A 26,796-nucleotide genomic window follows, 5' to 3' on the forward strand; every position below is an offset into this window, starting at 1 on the left:
GATAAAAATATAATCTGAATCTGCTCATGGTGTCGGTCCTCTGCTTGATGAAGGTACCTAAATAAAGTGAAAATGACATACAAGGACGATTGTTTAAAGAAGAAAAAGACTGAATCCAGTAAAGATTTTGTCACTTTAATTATAATAAAAATGTATTTCTTTTAATTATTATTATTAAAATACATTTAAAACTTAAGTGCATGGTCATGTTTATACACTTTCTGATATGTTTCCCAAAGGCAAGTTACTGTAGAATTTACAAAAGTGGAAAAAAAAATGAAAGGGGGGAAAGTGTGAAATTGAATCTTAAAACTATAACACTACCCAAACAATTTTCAACAATCTACTCCATCTAAAGCCCCTGTGCTTTGCGTACAGGATATGTCACATTAAGTGTGCTTCCACCTGGTCAACCACATTATTTTCTTTAGCTGACCTGCATCGCAAAGATTTACCTGCACGGGTTATTGTTTTTTTTTTCTCCATTTACAGTGCAATCCCTTGGCCTATTTGCACACACACGGGCTCTGACTCCGGTCCGCTCATGTCTGCGGTCACAGCCAAGACGGACAGACAGTAGGCAGAGCCGGGCCTCAGTTCGCTCACAATGATGCTCTCCCCGTACACGGTGAGCTCCTGGTCGTCGTCGGAGCCGCCTTGGTTCCTGATCAGCAGGTTGTAAAAGGAAGCGCCCTCCACCGGAGACCACCGGAGGAACAGGATAGATGGCGAGGGTTGTTTGACGTCCAGCAGCGGCGCGGGAATGTTTCCTACAATGGAAAACAAACCATAGATAACAGCCATCTTTCAAATGTTTATCATTAATTCTGTTCAAGCTAACAGTTACATCTAGACTAATGACAAATAGAGGGTATTATACTATATAAATGAAAAATCAATCTTTATTTAATTAAACTAGGAAGCATTTCTTTTTTGTTTGTGTCTGTTAGTTTTGAAGATTATAGCCTAAAGCTAATAAATATTATGTAGGAGCATTAAAATATGGATTTGTCATGCAAAAATACTAGCTGAAAAAAACAACACTTTGTTTCTTTTGGATTAATTCCTGCAGTTACTGCTTTTGGGTATTTCTATTGATAATAGTTCATAGATTGTTCATGGAATTTAACTCAAGCTGATCAATCAAACTAAAGCAGGTATCAATACTTTTCAGAAGGCACCAAGGAAATGAAGCTTGTAAAGGGAAACATGGCCACTCACGCACCTTTTTTTTCTACTCATTCACAGCAAGCAATAAACTAACAAGTCTTAAAACTCACCATTCTCTGGTGTTTGTTCCCCGAGATCTCTCCTTCTGACTAAATGTACTGTAACTAAACAGAGAAAAGAGCCTATCAGTCTGTTTTCCAAATACAAATGTCATTTTGATGTTTTTTTTTTGTTGTTTTGTTTGTTTTCCTTACCCTCTGTGACGTTTGCAGGTTGACTTTCTCCTGCAGCGTTGCTGGCTGTGACCACCAGACTGCTGGAAGAGACATTGGACAGGGAACAGGACAGCGTCGCAGTGCTGCACAGCCGCTTCCTTGGGGACACGCTGTCGTCATACAGCGTGTACTTGGTGGCAAACACCGATGAGTTCCATGAAACGGTGGCAAAGACGCTGTTGCCGCTGTACGCCACTCCTGATGGAGGACAAGGAGCTGGGAAAGGGAAAAAGAAATGGGAATTTATACTTGAGATATTGCTTCTTTTAATAACTATTAATATACTTTAAACGAACACTGACAATGTGTAAGTGGAGCAGAACTAGTGAAAGTTTTTTTATTTTGAGAGATTTTTCAGATTACAGAAAACTCTTCCCTTTATGCAGCATCTATTTGTCGTGTACATTTTGGATTTTCTGGACTCTGTTCTGTTGGTGCTAATGGATGGATGGTCGCAGAACAGTAAAAAAAAAAAAAAAAAAGGTTTATTTTTTTTCAAAACAACATCAAAAACCAGTTGATATTAGACGGAAACACTATCTAAAATGAATACATAAAAAAAATATAAAATACATAAGAAAAAATATAAAATAATTTCAATCTTGAGGAATCCTAAATCTTACATATGATGCCAAAATGGCTCAATTAGAGAGTTTGGCTCAATTAGAGAGTTTTCCTCATTTCCTGCTCTGCTATCACTTATTTAAAACTCACATGCCTGACTTAAGCATCAGTTTTGGTTTAAGTTATTGGTTGGACGTTGTGCTGCGATTTATTATGTTGTTTTAAATGAACAACTTGGCTTGAAGTGGAAGCTGCAGACTTTTGTTAATGAAATCTGGCCACTCCATCCTGGCTTGCTTCTCTGAATATTTATGGTTGCCAATTCAGTTCTGACATACAGTGCAATGTTTTGCAGCAGCCGTGCAAAACAGAAGTAACATTTTTGAGGGAGGTATTTGATTCAGGAGAAAAAAGCCTAGCGGTCTGGTCTGATGCCTTTTGATACGTTAATATAGTTCACCTCGACTTGTAGCTTTAAAATAACCAACTTCAGTTCAGTCTACCTGTGGTTCCATTCAGGGGTGTTGATTTGCCGCTCGTTCCTGCCGCATTCCTGCTCTGCAGTGTGGCAACGTAGGATGAACTGCAGGGAAGAGGGATCTCAAAGTACGTGATGTTGGTCCAGTAGGAGGAGATCTCAAACAGAGCCTGGCCGTCTCCTAGCAGACGTCCTGTCAGGGTCAGCAGGTACTCCGTTTCTGCGCACAAGACCTGAGTCCAGATGAAGCGCATCACCTGGATCCCCATCTTCATCGGGAACAGCTGCACCTCAACAGCTTTAGGAGGACAAGGGACTGCAAAGGACAAGGGGGAATGGTAAGTTTTCTGCTTTAAAAACTCTTTTAGAAGTTATATGCTGGGTTTATACCTCCTGCAATCGGCACCGGGTCACTGACGGAGCTATTGCACGTCCCATCTGAGGCCTGCACGGAGAAATTGTAAACCGTCCCGCAGACGAGCCCGTCGATCGTGCAGCCAGGACCTGTGCTGTGACAGTAAAGCCTGTCTCCGTTCTCAGCTTGAGCACAGCCATAATAGCCCTTTGCGTTGTCACTGGGCCTCCAGGTCAGCGCCGCAGACTGATTGTCACAATGGAGAGTCACCGAGAGTCCACTTGGCTGGCAGGGGCCTAATCAGACGGAGGAATTTTAGTCGGCCATGACTCTTAACCTCAGAAATGTAGCTGCGGTTTTCTCATTCACTGGTACCTGTGTTAACTGTCGCACTCTGACTGGCCTTGCTGGTGCAGTTCTCGTGACTGGCAACCACAGATACCGTGTACTGCTGGTCGCAGTGCAGCTCCGACATGCTGCAGTTGCTGGAGGTGGAGTTGCAGGTGTGTTCATGCCCGTCTGCACCCGTGGCAACCACGTGGTAGACTTCGGCAACGGGAGAGGAGCTCCAGGACACCAGAGCGCTGCGATCCTCACAGGAGACGTCCACAAACACATCCTTAGGAGCACAGGGCTCTGTGGGAAAATTTTCTTCATGAAGGCTCGTTTACAGATTTAATATTTTATTCATCTTATTTCTTTGTGTTCTATGTTTAATTCTGTAGTTTTCTGCTGGGCTTTGGTTCCCTTCACTCACATCCACATCATTTCCAAGTTGTCAGTGTTTTTCTGCCCTGCTTTATTTTCACAACTTAGTGGAATATTGTTGTATATAAATAGGCAAAATTGTATTTCTAAGAAATTTCTCAAACTGACTATCAGGTCAGGGCAAAACATTTTCCATTTCTCTCTGAAGCTGGACTGAAAGTCATCATGTTTAGTAAAGCACTTTGAATTGTTGCTGCATCTTAAAAACAAATTTGTTGCACATTCTTGGAAGCATACTACCTGTATTTTTTATCTATCCTGTCAAATAAATAATAGGCATGTGTTCAAAATCGTCTCTTTTTTTCCCCTCTGTGCACTATTATAAGATACAACAAACATTAAAAAGAGGGCAACAGTGCAAACAACTCTGTTGTAAAAAGTGGGACAGCATATGGGGCTAAAAAACAGGGATAAACAAACAGATTTTACCCATGCTAATTCTGTAGGGCGGACTCCTCAAAGAGCTGCAGCGGTTCGATGAGGCGGCCACAATGATGGTGTAACGGAGATCACACTTTGCTCCCCGGAGGAGGCAGCTGCTGCCCATGCTGTTACAGTACAGGTAGGTTTGATCACTGGCCTCCGCTGTGGCAACGTACACGGTTCCTCCAGCGCTGCCTCTCATCTGCTTCCACTCAACCAGAATGGAGGAGTTATGGCACTGAGCAAAGGCGGTGATAGCAGGGAGGGAGCAGGGGGCTGAAAAATGGGACAAACGTCAGTAACTTAGACTGAGGAATACCACACACTGTGGTAATCCTGCACAACTTTGCCACAGTTGTGCAGGATTGTGAAACGAAGGGGAAAAATTCCTGGCCTTTCAAATTATTTAGAAATAAACCCTGATGTGTGGTGTGCATATGTACCAAAATCCATTTGGAAAAAAAAAAGCTGTTACAAGCGGCAAAATCTAAGAGGAACTAAGAGGTTTGCCAACCAGCTGGACAACAAGACCAGCGCTACTATGGATTGGTTTAGATCAAACCATCCTCATGTTTTCAATGCAGATCTAAATCTAAAGCTGTTGATGTTCTGGAAAATTAAAAAAGCAACAATTTCAATCTACAGATGTGAAAAGCTGGTAGAAACAAACTCCTCATGACGGGTAACTGTAGCAAAGCAAATGTCAAGAAATGCCACAATATTAATATTTATATATATTTAAAAGTGTGAATTCAGTTGTGCTTTTGCTTTACAGTTACACAACATTTTGTGTTGGTTTATCGCATCAAGTCCTAAAAAGATAAATATTTCAAATGTATAGTTTTGAATATTACAAAAGCTTCTAAGCAGGAATCTGCGTTAACAGCGACTCTGTGTGAATCACCTGTCTGCAAGCTGATGGAGGCACTTGGTGGACTCTCACACTGACGGTTCTTAGCAGTGACAGTGAAGTTGTAGGAGACACCGCAGGCCAGGTCTTCCACCTCGCATGTTGTGTTGGTGGAGGTGCAGTTGGCTGTGTGGGCCCCGTCTCCAACGGCGAGCACGGTGTAGCTCTCCGCCCCAGCAGCCGAGTCCCAGGATATCCAGGCAGAGTTGGTCACGCAGTCCAGGTAGCCTCTGACTCCTTGAGGCTGACACGGCGCTGAGGAGAACGCATCGGAGCTGTCAGTGTCTGTGACGGGATGTTTATATTGAAACATGTTTCTCTCATACCTGACTGGATGCTGCGAGTCTGATTGTGCTCGCTCTGACAGGTGCCTCTCACAGAGGTGACTTGAACAGCGTACGTGTCACCACATGTTAGGCTGCTTGTGGAGCAGGTGGTGTTTGTGGTGTTGCATACGGCGGTATTTTCTCCGTTCGCAGCGGTTAGGTGAACCAAGAAGTGGTCAGCGTCTCTGACAGCATTCCAGGTGACAGTCAGGTCATTGGACAAACAGCTGAGTTCGGCGTTCAGGTTGTGAGGCGGGCAGGGGCCTGAGAACACAAAATCAGCATGGAGACAAACTCATCCCTGTTTTTTCGGGGGGTGATTTCTGAAACGGCGCTACACTTTTTACCTGATTCAAAAAGCACAGGCAGACTGGGGAGGCTGGAGCACCTATCGTCCATCGCCACCACCTGAACCGTGTAGTTGGCGCCGCATGCGAGGCAGCTGAGGTCAGAGGCCGTGCAGCTGTCATCGCTGTGACTGCTATTGGCTAACACCGAGTAGCGCAGGGCTCCTCGACTGGGAGACCAGGACACGTCGGCCGAGTTGTTGGAGCAGTTCACTTTCACAGAGACGTTAGTGGGAATGCACGGCACTGGACAGAGACACAAAACAACGGTTGGAGTCATTTTAAACTGTAACGCGCAGAGAAAAGGGTTCAACCAATTGGACTGGGAGGAAGACAATTTACAGCAGCCTCTACATTTACTGGTACCGTTGCAAAAGGTGTGTAAAAAACAAACAACAACCTTAAGATAAAGGAATCTTTTGTTGTCATTGCATTTTTTCACAACAAAACTAAAAATAATAAAAAACCCAACCATCACCTGTCTGCAGACTTGTGGGTTCTTTGGAGGTGACGTTGCACTGCCGGTTGAAGGCCGTGACGGACACAGAGAAGTTGTGCCCACACTTCAGGCTGGCAATGCTGCACGCGTCTCTGTCTGACATGCACACGTCTGAGATGCCTGTGTCCGTCTGCACTTTGGCCGTGTAATATTCTGAGCCGTTGGAGGAATCCCAGGATACCATGACGATGCTGGAGATGCAGTCCTGCTTGGCGGAGATCCCCACTGGCAGGCACGGCCCTGGAGAGGATCAGTGGAGCGTATCTAAAACATTGCACTCATCGCTTCAGATATGCTTGGAATCACTTCTACATATTTTGCCTCCGATATCTGATTGGTACGCACAGGTCTGGACGGAGGTGGACTTGCTCGGGTTGCCGGGACAATTACGGTTGACAGGAGTGACTGTGAGGTTGTAGTTTTGGCCGCAAACGAAGTCAGAGAAAAGAGCGGTGGTGGTGTTGGTGCTGAGTCTGATCACTGTGTCTCCTGTCTGAGCCGAAACCATGTAGGTTTCTGTTCCGTTGCAGACGTCCCACTCAAGAGAAACAACCTTCATGCCACAGTTCACAGTGGCAGCCAAATTCTGGGGCCTGCAGGAATCTGCATGAAATCAAAATGATGATGATGTCGCAGCAAGAGTTAATATTTACCACCAATAACTCTTAATGTGGGCCTCATAACTTACTCATGTAGATGGTTGAGGAGGTTTTGGACGTGCGGGTGCAGTTGTCAGCTTTGGCTCCCACTACAATCTTGTACTGCTCCCCACAGTGAAGGTCAGTCCACGAGCAGGAAGTGGTGTTTGTGGTGCACAGGTGAGTGTGCCCATCCAGGCCAGTTGCTCTAGCAATGTAGGATTCAGCGCCATCGCTGGGGGCCCAGCTAACAGAGCCCACATTGAAGTTGCACTGCAGCGAGGTCACCACGTCCCGCGGGACGCACGGACCTGCAAAGAAATGACAGATTCCTCTGTCAGTTTGTGAGCTTTGGGGTTTGCACAGTTGCATCAGGACACTAATCCAAAGGACACCAGCAAAACCACCTCCAAATGGCAAAAAATAGATAAATAAAACATCTAAATGACAGTTTTGGATTAGTCTTGTCAAAATGTGGTCCAGAATCTGAATGAGATGCTGCTGCATAGGCTGGTTATACTCATAACCTCCCCAATATGAATGAATTAAAACAATTCAAGCCAAGAGTGCCTCAAAATTCCCCACAATGTTCTAAAAGACAAATTACATAGTTTTTGCTGGCATTGATGGCAAAGCAGAAAAAAATTACTGAAACCCATATAAAAATAAACAAGACGAAGTGAAAAATAATATACCTGTTCTGAAGTAGAAGGGCCTGCTGGGCATGCCGTCACAGTCGCTGCTCTGTGCTTGAACGGTGAGGTTATAGTGCTGTCCGCAGGGTAAAGTGGCTGAAAGAAGCCTGTGGGTTGTGTTGTAGGCTCCCGTGAAGCCGAGGCTTCCCTTCGCTGTGACTGAATACTGAGCCGGAGAACCAGGCTGATCCCAGGAGAGCCGCACCTCGTCACTCTCACACAACATCTGAGCAGAAACATTCACAGGCTGGCAAGGTTCTGAGAAAAAAGAACGGAGTTGCAGTAGTGAAGACATGGGTATTATTGCAAGATGTATCATCAAAAAAAGAAATGCCGTTTGCAAGTATTACAAATGTACATGTTTGTCTAAGTCGTTGTTTTTCTTAAATTTTTTTCTTCTTTCAAATTTTACACACAAAAAATCAAGATGTCCTCTGTAGATAATTTTGAATGTCATCAAACACAACTTTGATGACATCTGCATCAAGCTGATCTATTGATAAGGAGAATATAAAATGTGCACCTCATGTTCAAATTGGATTCATTTGTTTCACAGTTTCAAACTTTTAAATAACCAAAAATAAAAGACTGAAGTATAATATTCTTTTAGGAGAAAGATGAACATTGTGGGCCATCAGTTTTAGTGCATTTAAATAGTGTTACCTCAGAGTTGTACTACTCTGCCGAGTGTCAATATCCTGGCCTTTATTTTTAATATTAGGAAGTAGTTAAAGTTTAAAATTACTGGTCAGTTTTTGAAGTTAACCATAATCATGAAAAGTTACATCCAGTAGTAAGAAACCCAAAAATCTCTTTAGCATGTCGATAGCCTTTGCTTCTGGCAAAAACTGTGTTTTTTTTCTGTGATTTAAAATGATTATCTGTTATGTCAGTTTATCTATTGAGGCTAATTTATGTTGGATTTTATACAATAACAATAATTTTAAGATGAGAAACATTTGCATGGTTTCTGTAGGTGCAACGGAGAAGGACTTTTTAGCCACTTTGAATTTATGCAAAACTGAAATAGTTTTAGTTCTATTCATTAAAATGTAAAATCAGTTGTGTCTAGTAAAGAACATCCCAATATCCTCTGTCATGCATTGAAGTTAAAAGATAAATTCAAACCAGATGGGTTTGCCTCATGCATGGAGTAACATTTTAATAACAGCATGTATATTTTAAAAACAGTATTTCAGCCTCTGAATTACCTGTGTGGATGAGAATAGGGCTACTGGATCGACTCCAGCAGCCTTTACTATATGCTGCAACCGTAAAGTTGTACATTTCTCCACAGTCCAGACCAGAGAAGCTGCAGGAAGAGCCTGAGGAGTTGCACATTTTCAATTCCCCTCCTGATGATTTGACAGCACTCGCTGTGTGGAGTTCAACGTCGGGTTTCTCTTCCCAGGATACGAGGGCAGAGTGGAAGCCGCACTGCAGACTGACAGACACACGCTGGGGCGTGCAAGGACCTAGGAAAGGTATTAATGGATTGGAGTTAAACGGCAGAGAAACACACTGACTCATCAATGATCGGCTGCTGAAAATTACGGGTGGTGACGTTGACGTGCGTCTGAGCCGTGAGGCTGCATTGCTCGTTGGTGGCGATGAGGCTGAGTTTGTAGGTGTCCCCGCAGCTTAAGCCGCTTACGTTACAGGAGCCATGTGGAGTTGTGCACAGAGTTTGCAGGGTTCCTGCGACGGAGGCCACGACCGAGATGTTCGTTGGTTGACTAGCGTTCCAGGAGACGATGGCATCAGTACCGGACTTACAGCTCACTTCTGCTGCAACCTGACTGGGCAGACATGGGGCTGATGGAAAAAAGCAAAACATTTAACTGATTGACAGAAAAAGAATCTGTTGTACCTCTCAAAATATGTGAACTTTTTCCGATTTTGTCAAGTTATGATCACAAACGTTTCACATTTTTGGTGAATTTTATCTGCTAGACTAACACAAGTGGCTCATGACTGTGGAGGTAATAATAAATCCAGTTGAGATCAAAACATATTAATGTGTTAGAATTAGCCAAAGTCCAGACCTAAATGCAACTGAGAATCAGTTGTACAAGATGAAAACAAATGTACGCCACACTTTTCTGCTTTCTTATTAGAAACAAAATTGGCAGCTGTTCAGCATCTTCTTTATCATCTACTTTTAATGGCCTGCCTATCACATGAAATCTCCATAAAACACACTGATTATAGCTGTAATATGGCAGAATGTGAGAACGTTCAAGGCAAATATCCTGACACGATATTTTACCTGATGTAAAATAGAGCACAGAGCTGTCGGAGCTGTTGTACTGCTCTCCTAGAGCTTTGACCCAAACTCTGTAGACAGTGTCACACATCAGCCCAGACACACTGCAGAAGGTGTTGGTGCTTAAGCACGAGGTGGAGTGGCCATTTTGGTTGTTCAAGTAGGCGACATAACCCACAGCGAGGTTGCTCTGTTGCCAGGACACGGTTGCTCTCAGCTGCTCGCATGACATGTTGGCTTGAACGTTTGTGGGCGGGCAGGGCGCTGGGTCAAAGCAAATAATCAGACACGTTTACACATAAAAAACAAAAACGCAGGCCAGCAGGTAGTTGCTAGGCGAACGAGGGACTCACCAGTAACGAGGCGGTGTGGCGCTGAGGTCACGGTGCTGTTGCAGGCCGAGTTTCTGGTCTGCACGGTGACGTTGTAGATTTGACTGCACTGCAAGCCGGTGAAGGAGCACTGGGAGGCGGTGGAGTTGCAGGCGGTGGAGTTGCAGGCGGCGGTCACGCCCTGCTCCGTCACAGCCAACACAGAGTATGAGCTGCTGCCTCTTGCTGTGGACCACGACACCTGGGCGTCGCTCCCATTCAGGTGGACAGACAGATTGACCGGAGTGCATGGTTCTGAGGAGAACAGGCAGTGAACTAATCTGAACCGAACGAGTGATGCGGTTCAGAGACTGTAAACATGCTGTGTTCTCTACCTGTGACGAATTGTCCTGCCATGTGAGCTGTGCTGTTACATGCCTCTCCGATGGCCTTTATGGTGATGTTATACTTTTCACCGCATTGCAGGAAGCTCGGCTTGGAGCTGGTGGTGTTGGTGGAGCAGCTGCTGGTGTGGCCCGATGAAGATGTTAGCATGGTAGCATAGGACACAGCTCCTGCACTGGGCTGCCAGGACACAGTGGCAGAGTGGGTCTGACAGTCCATAAAGGCTTTGATACTGTGTGGCTGACAAGGTCCTGTTTGAAACAGAAAGAATGAGACGAGTCAGTGGCGGAGGCTCTCCGCGCAGGGTGGAGAGGCACAAGGAACAAAAGAAAAAGACAAGAAAAAGAAAACTTTTTGACCACAAAATTAGTTTTCTCTATTATCTCATGACAATATTTAGCAGCTATGCAGTTGTGCCACTGAAACTTGGCTTGAAAGGCTTGAAGTAATAGTTTAACATTCGTGTGAGGTTCTGTTAAAGGTATATAGTAGATATCTCTCTTATCTTCCATTAGCACAATTTCAAATGGGTTGGTGCTGGTACCTGATGTCAGCGAGACCACGGCGCTCTTTGTGCTGTTGTGCTGCTTTCCCAGTGCTTTGACCCAAACTCTGTAGACAGAGCCACAGCTCAGCCCAGACACAACGCAGCTCGTGTCAACGTCTGCCCCAACGCAGGAGGCGTTGTGTCCACTTTGGCCGTCAAGGTAGGCGACGTATCCCACAGCAAGGACGCTCCGCTGCCAGGATACAGTGGCAGTGAGGTAATCACAAGAAATGCTTGCTTGGACATTAGTGGGTGGGCAGGGTGCTGCATAAACAAGAAACACATTCAAGTAAAAAAAATAAATAATAAAAAGTATAACGCAGTAAGTGATATAAATCTTGTGGTGACAGACCTGTCATGAGGTTGGACATGTCAGAGATGACGCTATCACAGGCCTGGTTCCTTGCTGTCACGGTGATGTTGTAAATGCGGCTGCACAGGAGGACAGGGAGGAAGCAGCTGGTGGCATTGGTGGTACAGGAAACAGATGACCCGCTGTCTGCCACCCCCTGAACCGAGTATGAGGCGGCACCTTCAGCCCGGCTCCACGTGACCCAAGCGCCGCTCACATTGTAATTGACAGAGACGTCCATAGGAACACACGGCTCTGATGGGAGATACGGAAAATCATGCTCATGTCTCACTCGGTCCATGTGTTTGCGCTAACTCACCCGTAGCAAACGTGACGGGAGCGCTGGCAGGTCCAGGACAGCCAGCGTGGATCGCCTCGACCACGACGGAGTAGTGCTGTCCGCAGGCCAGCTGGTCCAGGTAACAGGATGACCCCATGTCACTGCAGGACGCGTTGTGTCCAGCAGAGGAGGTCGCCAGAGCGCTGTAGGCTGTGGCTGCAGTGGCTGCCGCTTTGGTCCAGCTGATCCGAGTTTTACGTGTCGTACAGTTGAGATTGGCTGAGACGCTGGTTGGAGGACAAGGAGCTAAAAAAGGAGAGAAGAGGGAGTTCAGATGGAAAAATAAAAAAAGAAGTCAAAATTTTTTGTTTGAAATCTAGGAAATTATCCTTTGCTTTTTTGCAAAAAGTTGTATTTTTAAGTTCATTCAATTATCGTACAAGCATCCTTTTCTTTGGCCGAATCAATTTCCAAAAAGTACTAGTCGTACATAAAATAATCTGCAAGTGGAACAAGATATTTTAACTTATGGTATGAAAAAACAAGACATCTTGGCAGATTTTTTCACTTATACGTAGTACTTTTTCATCAATACTGACAATGGCATTATTATTAGTAATATTATTTATTGTTGAAAAGTTACGTGTAAGTTGTTTTTGTTTTATTTAATATCTTATTAGTGCAAGACATTTGCACTAATAACCAGACCAGAAGTTTCTGGTAAGATTTTGTGTTTTGGCAGTGTATTAGTCAAGTTTTGTTAGCTTTTTTGTGGACGTATAATCTCTTCTCCTTTTCTTTTGCTGCCCTAGAAACATTTCAAATGTCTTGAAGACATTTTCTGACTAAAACATTTGTCAGAGTAATGGCAGTGTTACTGTACCAGTGTGCCTCTCTGTGGGGTCGCTCATGTCGCTGACACACACGTTAGTGTATCCCGTCACAGTGAAGGTGTAGAGCTGACCGCAGCTCAGGTCCAGGAAGGAGCAGCTGCTCTCCGCTGTGTCGCAGGTGGAGTTCACACCCGAGGCAGAGGCGGCTCTAACTGTGTAGTTCTGTGCCGCGCCACCGTCCTGCCACTTCACCGTCATCGCGTTGGAGCTGCAGTTCAGCTGAGCTGTGGTGTTCTCGGCTTTACAGGGAGCTGCAGATGTTTCGTTGAGAGATATTTTGTTTTGCATTGTGAAGGATAAACGCAGAAACTGATCTACGCTCAGTCGGGTCCACTCACCAGACTGAACCTTGTAGTCTGAGCCGACGATGACTTCACAGTTTATGGAGGAGGAGGTGACGGCCACGTCGTAGATCCTGCCGCACCTGAGATGGTGGATGGAGCAGGAGTTGGACGTTGAGTTGCAGGAGGCTCGGTGGCCGTCGGTGCCGATGGCCCAGGCAGTGTACTCGTCTGAGCCGGTGGTCTGAGTCCAGTTCACGTTCATCACGTTGGTGTTGCAGTCTAACTCAGCCGTGACGTCGTCTGGCAAACACGGGGCTGAGGCGCACAGTTTGGGACAGAAAAAGTAGGAGACACTATAAGTTAAATATTGCGAGACATGGGCATGATGAGTTCTTGAATCTTTAATTATATTAAAAAGAAAAACTGTGAATTTGAATCTCCTTTTTGCATCTCAAATGTAAAAATGTGGAGGTCGCTAATAGCTACAGGAAACCTTAACCTCAAACTATTTTCTGCAACAAAAAGAAATGAGATGTTTGTTTTACTTCAGGACCATCTGGAATAAAACAAATAAGTGGAAATGGGGTAATTAATACAACCCAAAGCCTCGCCACTCTGAGGGTCACATAAAGATTTGTCAGCACCAATTACAGTGCACAGTGTTGAGTCTCACCAGAGTCAAAGTAAATGTTGGCGTGCTTGGTGCTGTTGCAGCTCTCAGTGGAGGCCACCAGCGTTGCAGAGTACGAGCGGCCGCAGTGAAGCTTCACGGCGCAGGAAGTGTCGTTGGAGGAGCAGGAAGCCACGTGGCCGTGCTTCCCGGTTATTTCAACAACATAGAAACTCGCTCCGCTGCTTTCCGCCCAGGAGAAATTCCCATTGTTGGTCCCACAGTCCACACGAACGGTCAGGTTTGCGGGCTGACAAGGAGCTGGAAGGAAAAGCAAAGTTTTATTTTATTTCATTATTAAGCAGAATGTCTTGTTGAAGTAGAAAGATATCCCACCTGTACTTATTTGTAGGGCTGGACTGTAGGTACTCCTGCAGTCTGCCCCCTGGGCTGCAACACGGACAGCGTATCTTTCTCCACAGAGCAGATTAGACAAAGAGTGTGAGGTGTTTGAGGTTGTGTACTGTGAAGGAGGAGATGCACTCCCTATCCTTTCCCATTGCAGAACGTAGGTGGCCTCTGTCACTGTCGCCCATCTGAGGGTCAAGGTGTTTGTTTCACAGCTGACGTGGCCGGTCAGATTAGCAGGTGGACACAGTGCTGGAAACAAACAGCGAGGAAAAGACATTTAAAACAGTTTGGTCTTTTCAGGCTCCCTGTGTTTTAGTTCTTCCAACCTGTTCTCAGTGTCACTGCTGTGCTCGGCTCGCTCCAGCAGCCCCGGTCCACCGTTACCACCGTGACCGCGTAGATTTCCCCACAGTGCAGGTCGGTGAAGTTGCAGGAGCTCGAGTAGTTTGAGCTGCAAGTATGATTGTGTCCACCATCGGCCGTAGCTGTTGCTATGTACAGCTCTGCCCCGGCCACTCGAGTCCAAGAGATGGCGCTGTCCCCACAAGCAGGCGACACAGTGACGTTGCTGGGAGGACAAAGCCCTGGAGAGGCAATGAGGAGGGTTTAAAATGCAAACAGAGACACAGAAATGAGGAATTAACTTCATTTCTATGTTTACCTGCTCTAAAGCTGGAAGCTGCACTCCGGGCTCCAGGGCACGTCAGTGAGTACGGCGCCACTGAAACGCTGTAGGTTTCCCCGCAGTGGAGGTCTGTGACATGACAGCTGGTGGAGTGGGTGTGACAGAGGTGTGTGTGTCCGTCCTGGCCCGTCACCGTCACATTGTGTCCAACAGCACCGGGGTTGCCCACCCAGGTAATTAAAGCTGAGCGAGTGGAGCACAGAGCGGTGGCGCTCACGTTCTCTGGGGCACACGGGACTGGATATGGAATGAAAAAAATCACATAAATCATGATTTTATCTGTTGGGCAAACACAAAGAAGTGAAAAGCTGTGAAGAAGAAAGAAAAAAGCTGATTGGTTTTGAAATAACTTTGCAAAAAGAAAAACAACTAAAACGCAGGGCTTGATTTAATCTAATTTCCTCTGATGGCCCTGAATTTATACAAAAAAAAAGTATTTTGAGGAGGAACATACAATAAAATATGTTTTGGAAGCATCGAGGTGTGAGAATGTTTTTTTATGATACGAGGAAACTGGTCAGGGATAAAAGTACAACTCTGACTCAGCTTGACTTAATTTCATAGAGTTGGTTAAAATATTAGTCTCATGATGCTTAACGCTGATTGAGACACACTCTAAGAAACTTTGTAAAAATGACAGGAGAGGGTGGATTCAATGTATCTCCATTGATAGTGTGTATATCCTACCTGTTTGGAGGGATTTGCCGGCGCTGATGCTGCTGTTGCACTCCGCTCCCTGAGCTTGGACAGTCACATTGAAATCCAAGCCACAGGGCAGATTTCTGAACGTGCAGCTGGTGTTTGTAGTGCGGCAGCTGTCACGATGCCCGTCCCCTGCTACCTGAGCGAGGAAGCTGGAGCTTCCCGCGGTGTTGGACCAGCTAATCACTGCTGTGCTGGTGCCACAGTCGTACTGTCGAGATGTTACAGTTGGAGAGCAGGGGGCTGGAAAACAACAGAGAGAGAGAGGGGGAAATTTTGAGTTTGCGGACTATAGAATAAAAGGCAAAGCAAATGCAAAAAATTATCACAAGCACACCTGTGGTGATGGTGGCACTGGGTCCGGGTGGACTGTCACACTGTTTTCCTCTCGCAGTGACTGAGGCCGTGTATGTCAGACCACACAGGAGGTCAGACAGACTACAGGAAGCTGCGTCTGAGCTGCAGGAGACACTGTGCCCGTTCCCAGCTGTTGCATTAGCTGTAAAACTTGTAGCGCCGGCCACTGGTGTCCAGCTCAGTAGAGCAGAACTGTTTCCACATGTCAGTGTGCTGCTCTGGATGGATGGAGAACATGGAGCTAAGATGGAAAAGCAAATGGATCAGTGGTGATTCAGTCGTCTGCGATTCGGTCTGTTCAGAGACCAACCTGTCATCAAGGTTCCTGTTGTCTCTCCGGTGCTGTTGCAGGTAGCATCTTCAGCCAGTACCGTCAAGTTGTACACTTTTCCACACCGCAGCTGGTTCAGCTGACAGGAAGTTGTGTTACTCCTACAGAAGATATTCTGACGGGATCCCTCTTCCTGAGCGAGAACGATGTGGGCTGCAGCTCCGGCACCTTTAGCCCAGGACACCGTGGCTGTGTCTGAACCACACTGCAGGACACTGGTCACATTTACCGGATCGCAAGGGCCTGGAGGAACGGGCAGATTCGCATCACACCTCCCGAGTCAAAACAGTAGATTCAGAAAAATGCACAAATTGTACCTGTTGTCGTGGAAGTTTGAATGGGAGCGCTGGAGCAGAGGCTGTCCTGGGACACAACTTGGATGGCATAGCTGGTGGCGCAGTGCAGGCCGGAGAAAAGGCAGGTGAGGTGTGACGTGGAGCAGTGTTCAGAGAAGCCATTCGGACCGGTCACTGTCGCTGTGTAAGAGGAGGCCCCAGAGGAAGCCTTCCAGGAGGCCCGGAGAGAGTTTGTCCCACAGTCGATCACTGCCGTTAGGTTCTGAGAGGAGCAAGGACCTGTCAACACATACAGTGTCACATACAGGGTTTGTACACTTTTCCCACAGTAAAACTCAAGCATTTCAATGTAAGTAACTTTTCCAGCAACCCACTTTGGTGATAGAAACAACACAAATGAACTAAAAAAGCCTGTTTCAATTCACTGTTGTGTGATGCAGTTTATTACTGTACTAATAACGTCTTGTTATTAGACAAGAATATACCGTAGTATCATATATTTTACAGACGGGACAAGGTGAACTAAAATATAACATTTTATGTGAAATATCTCCCTAATGCACACCCGCTATTTTGTCAAACAACAAACATTAATTTAACTAAAATAAGTAAATAAATAAAGTATTAGATAACCTTCATTTAAATTACACAGGTCTATAAGTCATTGAGACATTAGGAAAAATAAATATTAATTACACTGAAACAATCCAATGTTGGGAATGTCTGCTCTATAGAGAACATTTTATCACAAAGCTGTGCAGCACTTTCCAAGCCTTGAAAACACCTAATTGAAATGAAAGTATTTTCAAATATTTCAAACATACCTTTTGACCTACAATTGCACTTTAGTGATGCATCGTCATTACCTGTGTGAACAGTCTGCATGGGGCTGTGCGGTCCGCTGCAGCTCTCAGAGGAGGCTTTCACAGAAATGTTGAGAGCTTGTCCACAGTGAAAGCCCGTGAGAACACAGCTGGCGCTGTTAGTGTCGCAGGTGACTGGACTGCTGCCATCTAGTGGCACGGCCACCGCACTGTAGCTGAGCGGCAGAGGAGAGGATTTCCAGCTGACTGTGAAGTCGTTGGTGTCACAGAGCAGGGCTGCAGTAACGTTCTCCGGAGCACAGGGCACTAGAAGAAACAAAATGGCAAAAGTCTCTGTTATCTAAACTAAAAAAAACTAACTTTTTAAATTAACTTGAAAACATTAGCACACAAAAGACATTTCAAAAGAGTTGAACAAGAAGGAATTCCTGAAAATCAAACTTCAATTAGGGTAAAGATGATGAAGGGGGTATGTTGGAGTGTCTTACGACAACATGGAGTCACTTACATTATTTCATTTCCCCCCTTGTTTTCATTGTAAAAATTACATCATACTAATCCTCAATATGAAACATGGTGGGAGTCGTTTTGACGAGGCGTTTTCTACAACCTGGTAGCATGCGTTTCTCTTTTTAAAAGAAGGCCAGATGCATGAAAAGTTGTACATTGTTTCTTTGTAAATAAATACACAACATAAAAAAGGCCAAAAAATGCATGATGAGAGACAAACTATGACTTTGTGGTCTATTAGGATATCTCCTTCTATCAAATCAACTAATCTTCTCGAATATTTTCCATTTAATCATCATTGGTCTTTTTAGTGTGCTCAAATTGTCTGAAATAACCCCATAAAAGAGAACGTCAAAATTAAATAGCCTTCCCAACAATCCAAGAAAAACAGATCAAATAGTAAAAACCCATCTTATTTATTTAGGAAAACTTGAATGGCTCTGATTTTGTCCGTACCTTGTTCCTGCCTGAAGGGGGTGCTGTAGTTACTGACACAGGTACCGTCAGTGGCAGACACTTGGACTTTGTAGACTTGTCCACAGCCCAGTGGACTCAGGGTGCAGTTAGAGGAGGAGCTGCTGCATGTGAGGGTCTGACCACTGCTGGTGGCTCTTACATTATAGCTTACTGCATTACTGCTGGGGGTCCAGAACACCTGAGCGGCTCCAGCACCACACATCACCTGACTGGTCACGTTAGATGGAGAACACGGCTCTAGAGAGAGAAATGGACTTGATTCAGTCATTGAGAGTGTTGCTAAACCCAGTGTTAGTCAGTTAGTGTTGTATCACCTGTTTTCAGAGACAGTGGGTTGCTCTGTCGACCTGCACAGTTGTTATCAGCTCCTGCAACACTGACGGAGTAAACCTCCCCACACTGGAGTCCTGGAAGGCTGCAGGACGTTTCATTGGACCTGCACTCAGCCCTGTGACCTCTGCTACCCAAAGCCACGGCAGTGAAGAGCTCGGCATTGCCGCTGTGAGCCCACGATACAGAAACAGGATCTGGGCTGCACGCCTGCCCAGCCGTGACATTGGTGGGAGGACACGGCACTGAACAAATACAAAAGAAAAACACAAGTGTTACGATGGACCCAACAAAATCCCATCACATCCTTCTACCTCCGTTCATGTGGTCCTCACATGTTCGCACTTTGACCTCTTTACTCGGCAGACTGAGGCACTTCCCGGTGATGGAGAAAACTGTCACCGTGTAGGAGCTTTCACACTGCAGTCCTCCCACAGTGCACCGGGTCTCTGTGGAGTTACAGGATAGACGATGGCCCATTGCTCTGGATACGATGGCGGTGTAGTTCTTTGCAGGAACGGCGATGCTCCAGGAAACCTTTAGCTCATCTGAGCTACAGCTGACAGTGGCGTTGACGTCCTCTGGACCACAAGGCACTGAAATAAAATGATTCAAAACATGTTTTGATTTGATTTATTTATTTCAAACAGGTTTTTGAAAACAAGCAATCAGTAGAACAGAGAAAACATATGCCTCCATAGCCAAGAACAAAGTAATTTTTTCAACCTTTACTTTAATGTTTGAAAAGGAGTAGAAAGATGTGAACGCTTATTTAATCCTACCTCCTATCTCAACTTTATGACAAACATTATTTACAAACTCAATAATTATCAAAAATTTGTAATTAAAACCATGTTATAATATTCTTGTGCTTGTTCAACATACTGTGCTAAAGAGTCAGCAAGTAAATTATATTTCATAGACAAAGTGGTTATAACCCATTTATAACAAGACAAGAAAATCTTCAGATAATAATAGTAATAGTAAATAACAACTGTACACCATCAGAAAAATTACCAACTCCTTGTCAATTCACACCTATAAATCCATCTTTTGTCATAACAGTAAATAATAATAATAATAAAAACAGAGGTGAAAAACACTGATGGTATTAATGACAGTAAGATAACATCTCGCTCAATTTTTTCCCAAAAATAATAAATAAATAATAAAAAATGCTCCTTTTAGTTTCTCTGTTTGCATTTGAGTGACATTAAAAGTTGCCTGATAATCTCTAACATTTAAGTGTGACCAAAAGAAAAACGATTAGAGACCAAATAATTTGCACAACTCTTTGTGTTATTCATGCTTGGGCTTTTGCACACGCCCTGGGCACTGGTATTACCTGTTTCCATGCCAATAGATGCTGAGGTGGACTGACACTGTCCTTGGCTGTAGGTAACAGTGACGTTGTATTTCTTTCCACATGGCAGAGAGAGGATTGTGCAGTTGTTGACCGTTTTGCTGGTGCAGTTGAGCTGAGCGCCACCCTGATCTTCCAGCAGCGCCGTGTAGACGCCTGACGTCTGGTGGTTCTGCCAGACTATCACAGCCTGGTTGGCATCACAGTCTCTGATTGCCTCAATGTTTGTCGGAGGGCAAGGTGCTGAGGAGAAAAACATAATTCAGACCAATCTTGAATGAGAATTTGGCAATTTAGCACAATTGAATTTGGTTTTCTTGCTCCATCATCTACCTGTCATGAAATGAACCTCCTGACTTGCTGTACTGTTGCAGTCAATATTATTGCCAATGACTTTGGTGGTGTAATTCCGTCCACATGCCAAGTTTCTCATGAAACAGGTGGTTCCCAGTGAATAGCAATGGTATGAATTCCCATTTGCGTCTTCAGCAAGAACAATGTAGAATATAGTCCCAGGGCTCGCGATCCAGTTGACTCTTGCAGAGTCCGGACTGCACTCTGCTGATGCCGAGACATTGATGGGAGTGCAGGGAGCTGCAGAAAGAAATTTATCATATCTCAGCTATCACTGACCAGGAAGAGAAAATTTCTCATTTCAAGAAGGCCCGAGTACGCACCGGTCTGAGCCGCTTCTACCAACACTCTGTCAGTGGAGCAGTTGTCGTTGGAGGCAACAATCCACACGCTGAGCTGTTCTCCACACGGCACACTGGTGATTTCACAGGTATTGTTTGAGGAGGAGCAGTTGTAGGTTTCTCCGTTGTTCCCTTCAGCCTTGACATTGTATAACAAAGCTCCTTTAGCGTAGTCCCAGGTTGTGATGAGAGTATTTGTGAAGCAGTCAGCTTCTGTCTTCACGTTTGATGGGAAACAAGGAGCTGCTCGGCACAGGATGAAAAAAGTTAACCAGTGCAACGGCACAACATTGGACCAAAGGTAATTTATAAGAATCATATTTCCTTTTAGTACTCACAGGTCTGGATGGTCTTGGGTTCGCTGATCTGGCTGTTGCACTCTGAGCTCACGGCATACACTTTGTACGTGTAGAACCGACCACAGCCCACATTGGTGAAGTAACACATCTTGTCCAGCGTCCTGCACTCTGTGGTTTTGCCAGTGTTGTCCACAGCCGTGGCCACATAGTAGTTGGTGTTATTGGTTGGCTCCCAGCTGAAGACGATGACGTTGGAGGAGCATTCATGTGTGGTCTGGAGATGAACCGGAGCGCAGGGGACTGGAGGGTGTAATGAATACACATGAAAACACTATTAATGGAGGAGGGAACAGAAACCAATGTGTACAGTAAATTTGTTCAATGAATGTTTCAATCTGAGCTTTCAGAGTAGCCCAATCAAAGTCTAGATCTTAGTTAAATGAAGACTGATATCCACTTGTGCTTTTTATTCAATCTGTCAGAATTTGATGGGTTTAAAAAAAATAGCAGCAAGATAAAAAGGAGATAGAGACATAACCCTAAAGGGGAGGCTAAATACATACACTAAATGCAGTTTAAACTTCACTTTTTTTAAGTTTGAAAATTATTTATCAGTTTTCTTCTATTCCATAATGTGTTGGTCTTGCACATAAAATCACACACACAAAAAAAAAAATCAATCAAGTTTGTGGTTGTACTTTTGCACTGTACAACATATGGGTGTTTCCCTCCTGAGCAATAACTGGCATTAAAACAACTCCTGATTGAATAAACTGTGCAGGGTTTTAGACTCACTGGTGTCATATGACCAGTTTCATTGCTTCAATGTTACGCTTCTCAGATTCAGAAAGAACATCGGATTCACTGGAAAGAAGCTAAAGCGCTTCCCTCCGGGTAGACGTGTGAGACGGTGAGAGGTAAAATGAGAAGGTACAGTATGTGCATGTGGCCAGCTAAGCCGATGCACCTCAGACAATACAAAAAAAAAAGTGACTCTAAAGAGAGAAAAACAGCCAGTCCTCACCTGTCTCAAACGTGGCTGTGATGTTGGAGGTGCTTTCACAGTCATCAGAGATGGTCGTGACGTGAACCTTGTAGTTTTCTCCACATTTGAGCTCAGCGATCTGACAACTGGTGGAGACTGATGTGCAGTTCAGGGAGGCCTCAGAGCCGTCGACGGCCACGGCCCTGTACAGCTTAGCCCCAAACACCGCATCCCAAGTTACAGTCACTTTACTGGTGGAGCAGCTGTAGTCCACAGACACTGTCGTCACTCCACCTATAGCTGAGGGTGGATATGAAACATGCATTTTACACAATGGCTAAAAAAACCTCATAATTCCATTTATCTAACACTGATTTGCTTAATTTGTTTAACCAAATAATGGTTAAACTAATCATCTGTCCGTCGATCTGTCTTATCTTGAGCAAAGTTGTGTAATGATGCTGCATTCTGCTCTCATCAGCTACCTACCAGCACCAACCAAAGCAAGAGAGAGAGGGCATGCAATGCAGCTCACAGATCATTCTGTTCTTCGTTCACTAGCTCTTGTACATCAGATATTTAGTCACTTAAACAATAATTGAGACAGTGTTTGTGCTTAAATCCTACTATGCAGTGGATTGACACATACTACACTGTTTTTACTCATAAGTACATTCTTGATATGTAGAAAGTCCCCTGATAATATTGTAGAGACTACATATACCACATTGCATCTTCTTTTTGTGCTTTAACTTCGGGAACTCCAACTTTCTGACTTTCTGGTAGGATCAACAAGTTCTTACCAGCTGTACCGCCCTGAGTTTGAGCCACCAAGGATGTCGCATGTGTAAGATGTAGTGAAATGTTGCCTAGATAAATTATTTATTAGCACTCTTCACAAATTCTGCTTTCTCATTAAGTATTTTAAATTTTAAACATGTTCCTTTTGGGTTAAAAAGAATAAAATGTTATTTGTTGGCTTCAAAGCACATTTCAAATCCTACTGGATTTCTGACTTGCAACTACAACAACCTCTGACTAGTGTGAGAGAGTACAGCTGAAACGCTTTTACTTAGTTTTATGATGCTCAAATCAAAGCACTATGTTTGTATTGCAGGAGAACAACTTTTTATTCCCAAGATTTCCAAATACCAATTTACTTGAAATATTTAATCAACAAGTGATATCAAAACAATGTACATGATTGCGTTAGCCTTGCACTTAAGTATTGAACATTGTGCGTTTAATTAGATTTATTCTGGAACACAAATTATTAAAGCATTTTAAGTGTCACTCAGTGAACAGGACGGCTCTAATAGAAAGTCAGCAACAACAAATAGAAGAAATAAAATGATTTATCTTTGTGTGGGCACTCACTAGTAGTATTATATGTGACAGTGGAGGGCTCTCCAGGAACCAGGAAGACGTTGACTGATGATACTCCAACTGTGTAGGTGGAGCAGGGCTCCAGAGAACTGATATCCATGGATGTGGAAGACGAGTTTCTTACAACAGGCGGTTTGTCCGGGTTGCCTTCGTTTCTCACAGCCACTTGGTAAAGCAGGACTTTGCTCACAGAGTTCCACGTCACGCGGGCCGTGCTTTTCCCAGTCGGGGTAAGAGTCACACCAGTTGGCGGCTGCACCACTACCAGCAGAATGAACATCGATTGGTGATGATTAGAAAGAGTTGCTCTCAAGTTGAATTACGTCGTGTTTTAAGCAGAAGACCCTCAAGATCACATGAACTATCACACAGTGTATTGATGCCAAAAGATCAGATTTGTTGTCATGTTTTCATGAAGAATGGGTCTGCTTAGGAGATTTAGAATGTAAAGGATTTGAAATGATTAAAAATACTGTATTTTTTTGACAAATGTATTTGTGGTGATGCAGAAAAAATATTATAGTTTGAAAGTTACAGCAAGTTAAAAGTCAGATGTTAATGCCACTAGTAATCATTTTCTGCTGCTTTACGCTATAATATAATCACTTTTATAGCTGCAAATTATTCAATAAGATACACTTTTACATGTATCTAAACTCTTGTTTTAAGTAAAATAATGTCTGGGAATTTAAGAATTTTAAAGAAAACCTTCTGTGATTATGACAAAATAATTTTTGGCAAGCATAAAAATTTAGGGGGCGTCAAATGCACTATACACAAACAATAAAACTTTTGACATTTTAGAAGAGTTATTATTAGTGCTGTGATGGCTGTTGGGTGATGAGCTTTACTGGGTTTGAGCCCTTCAATCAATCTTTGGATGCCTATGGCCTGCATATTACAGAGAATATTATAAAATAACACATATAAAGACCAACAAATAAGCACTCACATGTTGTTATTGTCCGTACGTTGCTTTTGTCACCTCTCCCTGCAACGTTGGAGGAGTAAATATAACAATCATACGTTGTTGATGGCGTCAAGCCTCCTATTTGTCCACTGGAGGAAGTGAAGGTCTGGTTGTAAATCCTTGGAGGAGAGCGAAACGTCTCCTCCACAAACAAGATGTAGACGTCCGCCCCTGTCACAGTGGACCACTGAAACGTTATAGAAGTGCTTGAAATAGCTTGAGAAGATGTAATCTGGGATTTATCAGGCACTGTGGGAATGGGACACAAGAAATTTGAAATTAATTTCCAACTTTTTTTGCATCAGTTTTGGGGTTGTTGTTTTTTTTTACTGGTGATCTGTTTACCTGTCATTGTTGTCGTTGAAGCTGTGCACACCAGAACATAAGCTTCGTCAAAGGCTGACAGTGTGACCTGGTAAACGTGTCCAGCTCTTAAGCCCTGCACCAACCTCTGGGTGCTGGACGCTGACTGCATCAGCATCAGTGGTGCAACGCTGGTCGAGTTCATGACTCTCAAATCTAGGACATAAAGGCTGTCTCTAGCAGAGCTGTTCCACTTGATGTTCAACGTAGATGCTGAAGGAGATGTCACTGAGACTATACTACATTCTATTAGAAAGAGAGCAGACATCGAGTGAGTTTTATACAGCCCTTAAGGCACAAAATGAAGATTTTGTGAGCAAAAATAAAGTTATTAATAATAAAATCAATGGTTAACTTTCATGTTCTGTCTATTTGAACCTGTTTAAACTTTTATCTATACACTATAAGCATCAGTCATATGTTTGATCCTCTTTTTTCTTGTGCTTGTGTGATTGTCTGGTGTTTGACTGTGAGGCCCATTATTCATCAGCTTAGCGTGTCGGTACCATAAAATCATAACATCTGATTAACAAGAGAATAAAGACAATTCCTCAAAAAAAGTGTTGAAACATTTTTAGGATTTTATGTTGGTAGTATGCTTCAAAAACAAAGGAAAAAACCAACAGCACCCACCTGCAGCCAAACCATAATGTATCTAAAAAGAGAATAAATTAGAACTAATTAGAAAATAAGAACATAAAATGGAAATAAATAACCAGTCGTAGTTTGATGAGTATTCAAATACCTGAAGGAGAAGCAACAGGATGAATGATGAAGACGACACCTGCATCTTATCCATTGTCTGTCTTAATCCTTCAGTGGGTTGATCTGTCTGTGGATGCTGCACCTCAGCAGCTCATCTAAAAAATGTACAGTTGCTCAATAGTGAAGATCAACATCATGAGGACCAATCAGCAGGTCCTAAAAGAGGACAGGTGGATGCCTCAGGGCCTTCCTGTCACTGTTACAAGAAAACAAACTACAGTATAAAATGTGTTACTGTAGGGGAGGGTATCTCAAAACCCCCAGTCTTTTGTGTTAGAGCTGTTCTTTCACTTATGTGCCTGGAAAACACTCATACTTCTACATTCCTACTGGAGATACTCATAGTGTTCAAGGTGAATGAAGCCTCTAAATATGTAATATAGCTTGTTAACAGTGGGGTTTTCTAGAGGATTGTTGTTACACACAGTAACTTACTCATGACTGCCTGATGTGGGTTAACACCTGCTGAAAGGTGTTCCTTTTTCAAAATACTCAACCAATGACAATGTGAAAGAAAATATCAACTTATTGAAAACAACTGTATATCACTCCATTAATATTTTACCCAGGAGATGATAACTAAACCCCTGAACAACATCTAACATCTGCTGCAGCCAAGAGGCATCCATGGGGAAGTTTCAGTGGTGAACAAGACAAACACAAAGATTTGTCTTGGTTCTTTAACTGTAGCCTTGCAACACGAAGGTCCTGGACTGAAAACCCAGTCCAAGACCCCTGAAGGACCTAAACCTGCATGTACATGTTCTCTCTTGGTAGCTTAGACAGGCATTAAACGTTCATGTATTACAATTAATTAATTCTAAATTCTCATGACAATCATTACAAAACCTAAAGCTATTATATAAAACAGCAGAATAGCATTTGCAACAAGTAGGCAGCAACGACTCAAAAATAATTCAAAGATGTCGTCACAAAGACAATTTTTATGGTGACCTAAAATGAAAAAAAAAAAAATGTAATAAAAACCAGCAAACACATGGCTTCAGGGTTTTCATCTTCACATCAGACTCTCATTTTTACTTTCACTCTATTTGTTTTTAGCTGTCATATAAATAAATGTGATAGTTTGCTGCGCGTCTCAGAGTTGAGCTGACAATAGGCCCACGCCTCTGCCCATCAGCTGATAGCTGCATGTTTTTAGGGATCCAAATTTTCTAGCTGTAATAAATCCAGGGTGGCTTTTGTCTGCCTCAAATTTGAAACCAAACATTATTCAATATGTTCGGTAAATTCAGACAATTTACCAAACATAAGAGATACTTGGTCACAAGTATCTCTTACTGGAAACCCAGCAGTACGAGCTCACAGATATACACGTTTACACAGAGAAAAAACGTTTAGATGAGCATACTAGAAATCCAAAAGTCAAATTTTATGTTTCGGTAGGAGTCATAGATTTTCAATAAAATGCAAGAAATGACTTTCTAGGTCAAAAAGATTAGATTTCTATTTGAGATTGTTAAATGCCGTGTCATGATGACGAAAATAATTCTGTTAAAAGAACATAATGGCAGAATATGAAAAAACAAACAAACAAACAAAAAGTTTTTTCTGCGGTCCTGAAAAGACTTGAGTCAGAATACAAAAATGCATAAATTAGCTCATATCTGACTTCAGAGACAGTCGGGCT

At 43.6% G+C, this 26,796-nt stretch overlaps 1 protein-coding gene across 1 annotated transcript; it reads right to left on the bottom strand.

Moving 5' to 3' along the window:
• Positions 1-119: 119 nt before the first annotated feature.
• Positions 120-25,198, bottom strand: LOC129361859 (serine-rich adhesin for platelets-like). The gene is made up of 46 exons (XM_055033021.1): positions 25,126-25,198; positions 25,014-25,035; positions 24,363-24,626; positions 24,000-24,266; positions 23,039-23,308; positions 21,701-21,961; positions 20,716-20,976; positions 20,360-20,620; positions 20,016-20,276; positions 19,665-19,925; positions 18,655-18,915; positions 18,304-18,564; positions 17,969-18,226; positions 17,045-17,308; positions 16,200-16,457; positions 15,862-16,125; positions 15,532-15,792; positions 15,180-15,437; positions 14,469-14,729; positions 14,134-14,391; positions 13,793-14,056; positions 13,460-13,717; positions 12,841-13,101; positions 12,493-12,753; positions 11,649-11,915; positions 11,330-11,584; positions 10,975-11,241; positions 10,421-10,681; positions 10,068-10,340; positions 9,718-9,978; positions 9,003-9,263; positions 8,660-8,923; positions 7,449-7,706; positions 6,804-7,064; positions 6,461-6,718; positions 6,095-6,355; positions 5,617-5,862; positions 5,270-5,533; positions 4,938-5,198; positions 4,040-4,309; positions 3,218-3,478; positions 2,878-3,138; positions 2,513-2,803; positions 1,425-1,661; positions 1,281-1,334; positions 120-770 (listed from the first exon to the last, which is right to left on the bottom strand). Exons 1-46 carry the CDS (start codon positions 25,177-25,179, stop codon positions 487-489), a joined length of 11,406 nt encoding a protein of 3,801 aa, XP_054888996.1. The 5' UTR covers positions 25,180-25,198; the 3' UTR covers positions 120-486.
• Positions 25,199-26,796: the final 1,598 nt, after the last annotated feature.

This window comes from Poeciliopsis prolifica, unplaced genomic scaffold (assembly GCF_027474105.1).
Source record: "Poeciliopsis prolifica strain line A6 unplaced genomic scaffold, Auburn_PproV2 SCAFFOLD008, whole genome shotgun sequence".
Classification (NCBI taxonomy): domain Eukaryota; kingdom Metazoa; phylum Chordata; class Actinopteri; order Cyprinodontiformes; family Poeciliidae; genus Poeciliopsis; species Poeciliopsis prolifica.

Excerpts from the sequence above, each read along its gene's own strand:
- LOC129361859 (XM_055033021.1), bottom strand. The coding sequence starts at position 25,179 with ATGGATAAGATGCAGGTGTCGTCTTCATCATTCATCCTGTTGCTTCTC. Across the intron at positions 11,916-12,492 it reads CCCCACAGAGAGGCACACTG|CTCCTTGTCCTCCAACCAGC; the intron begins GTACAGTAACAC and ends CTCCTTTTTTAG. Across the intron at positions 5,534-5,616 it reads GCCTGTGCTTTTTGAATCAG|GCCCCTGCCCGCCTCACAAC; the intron begins GTAAAAAGTGTA and ends TTGTGTTCTCAG.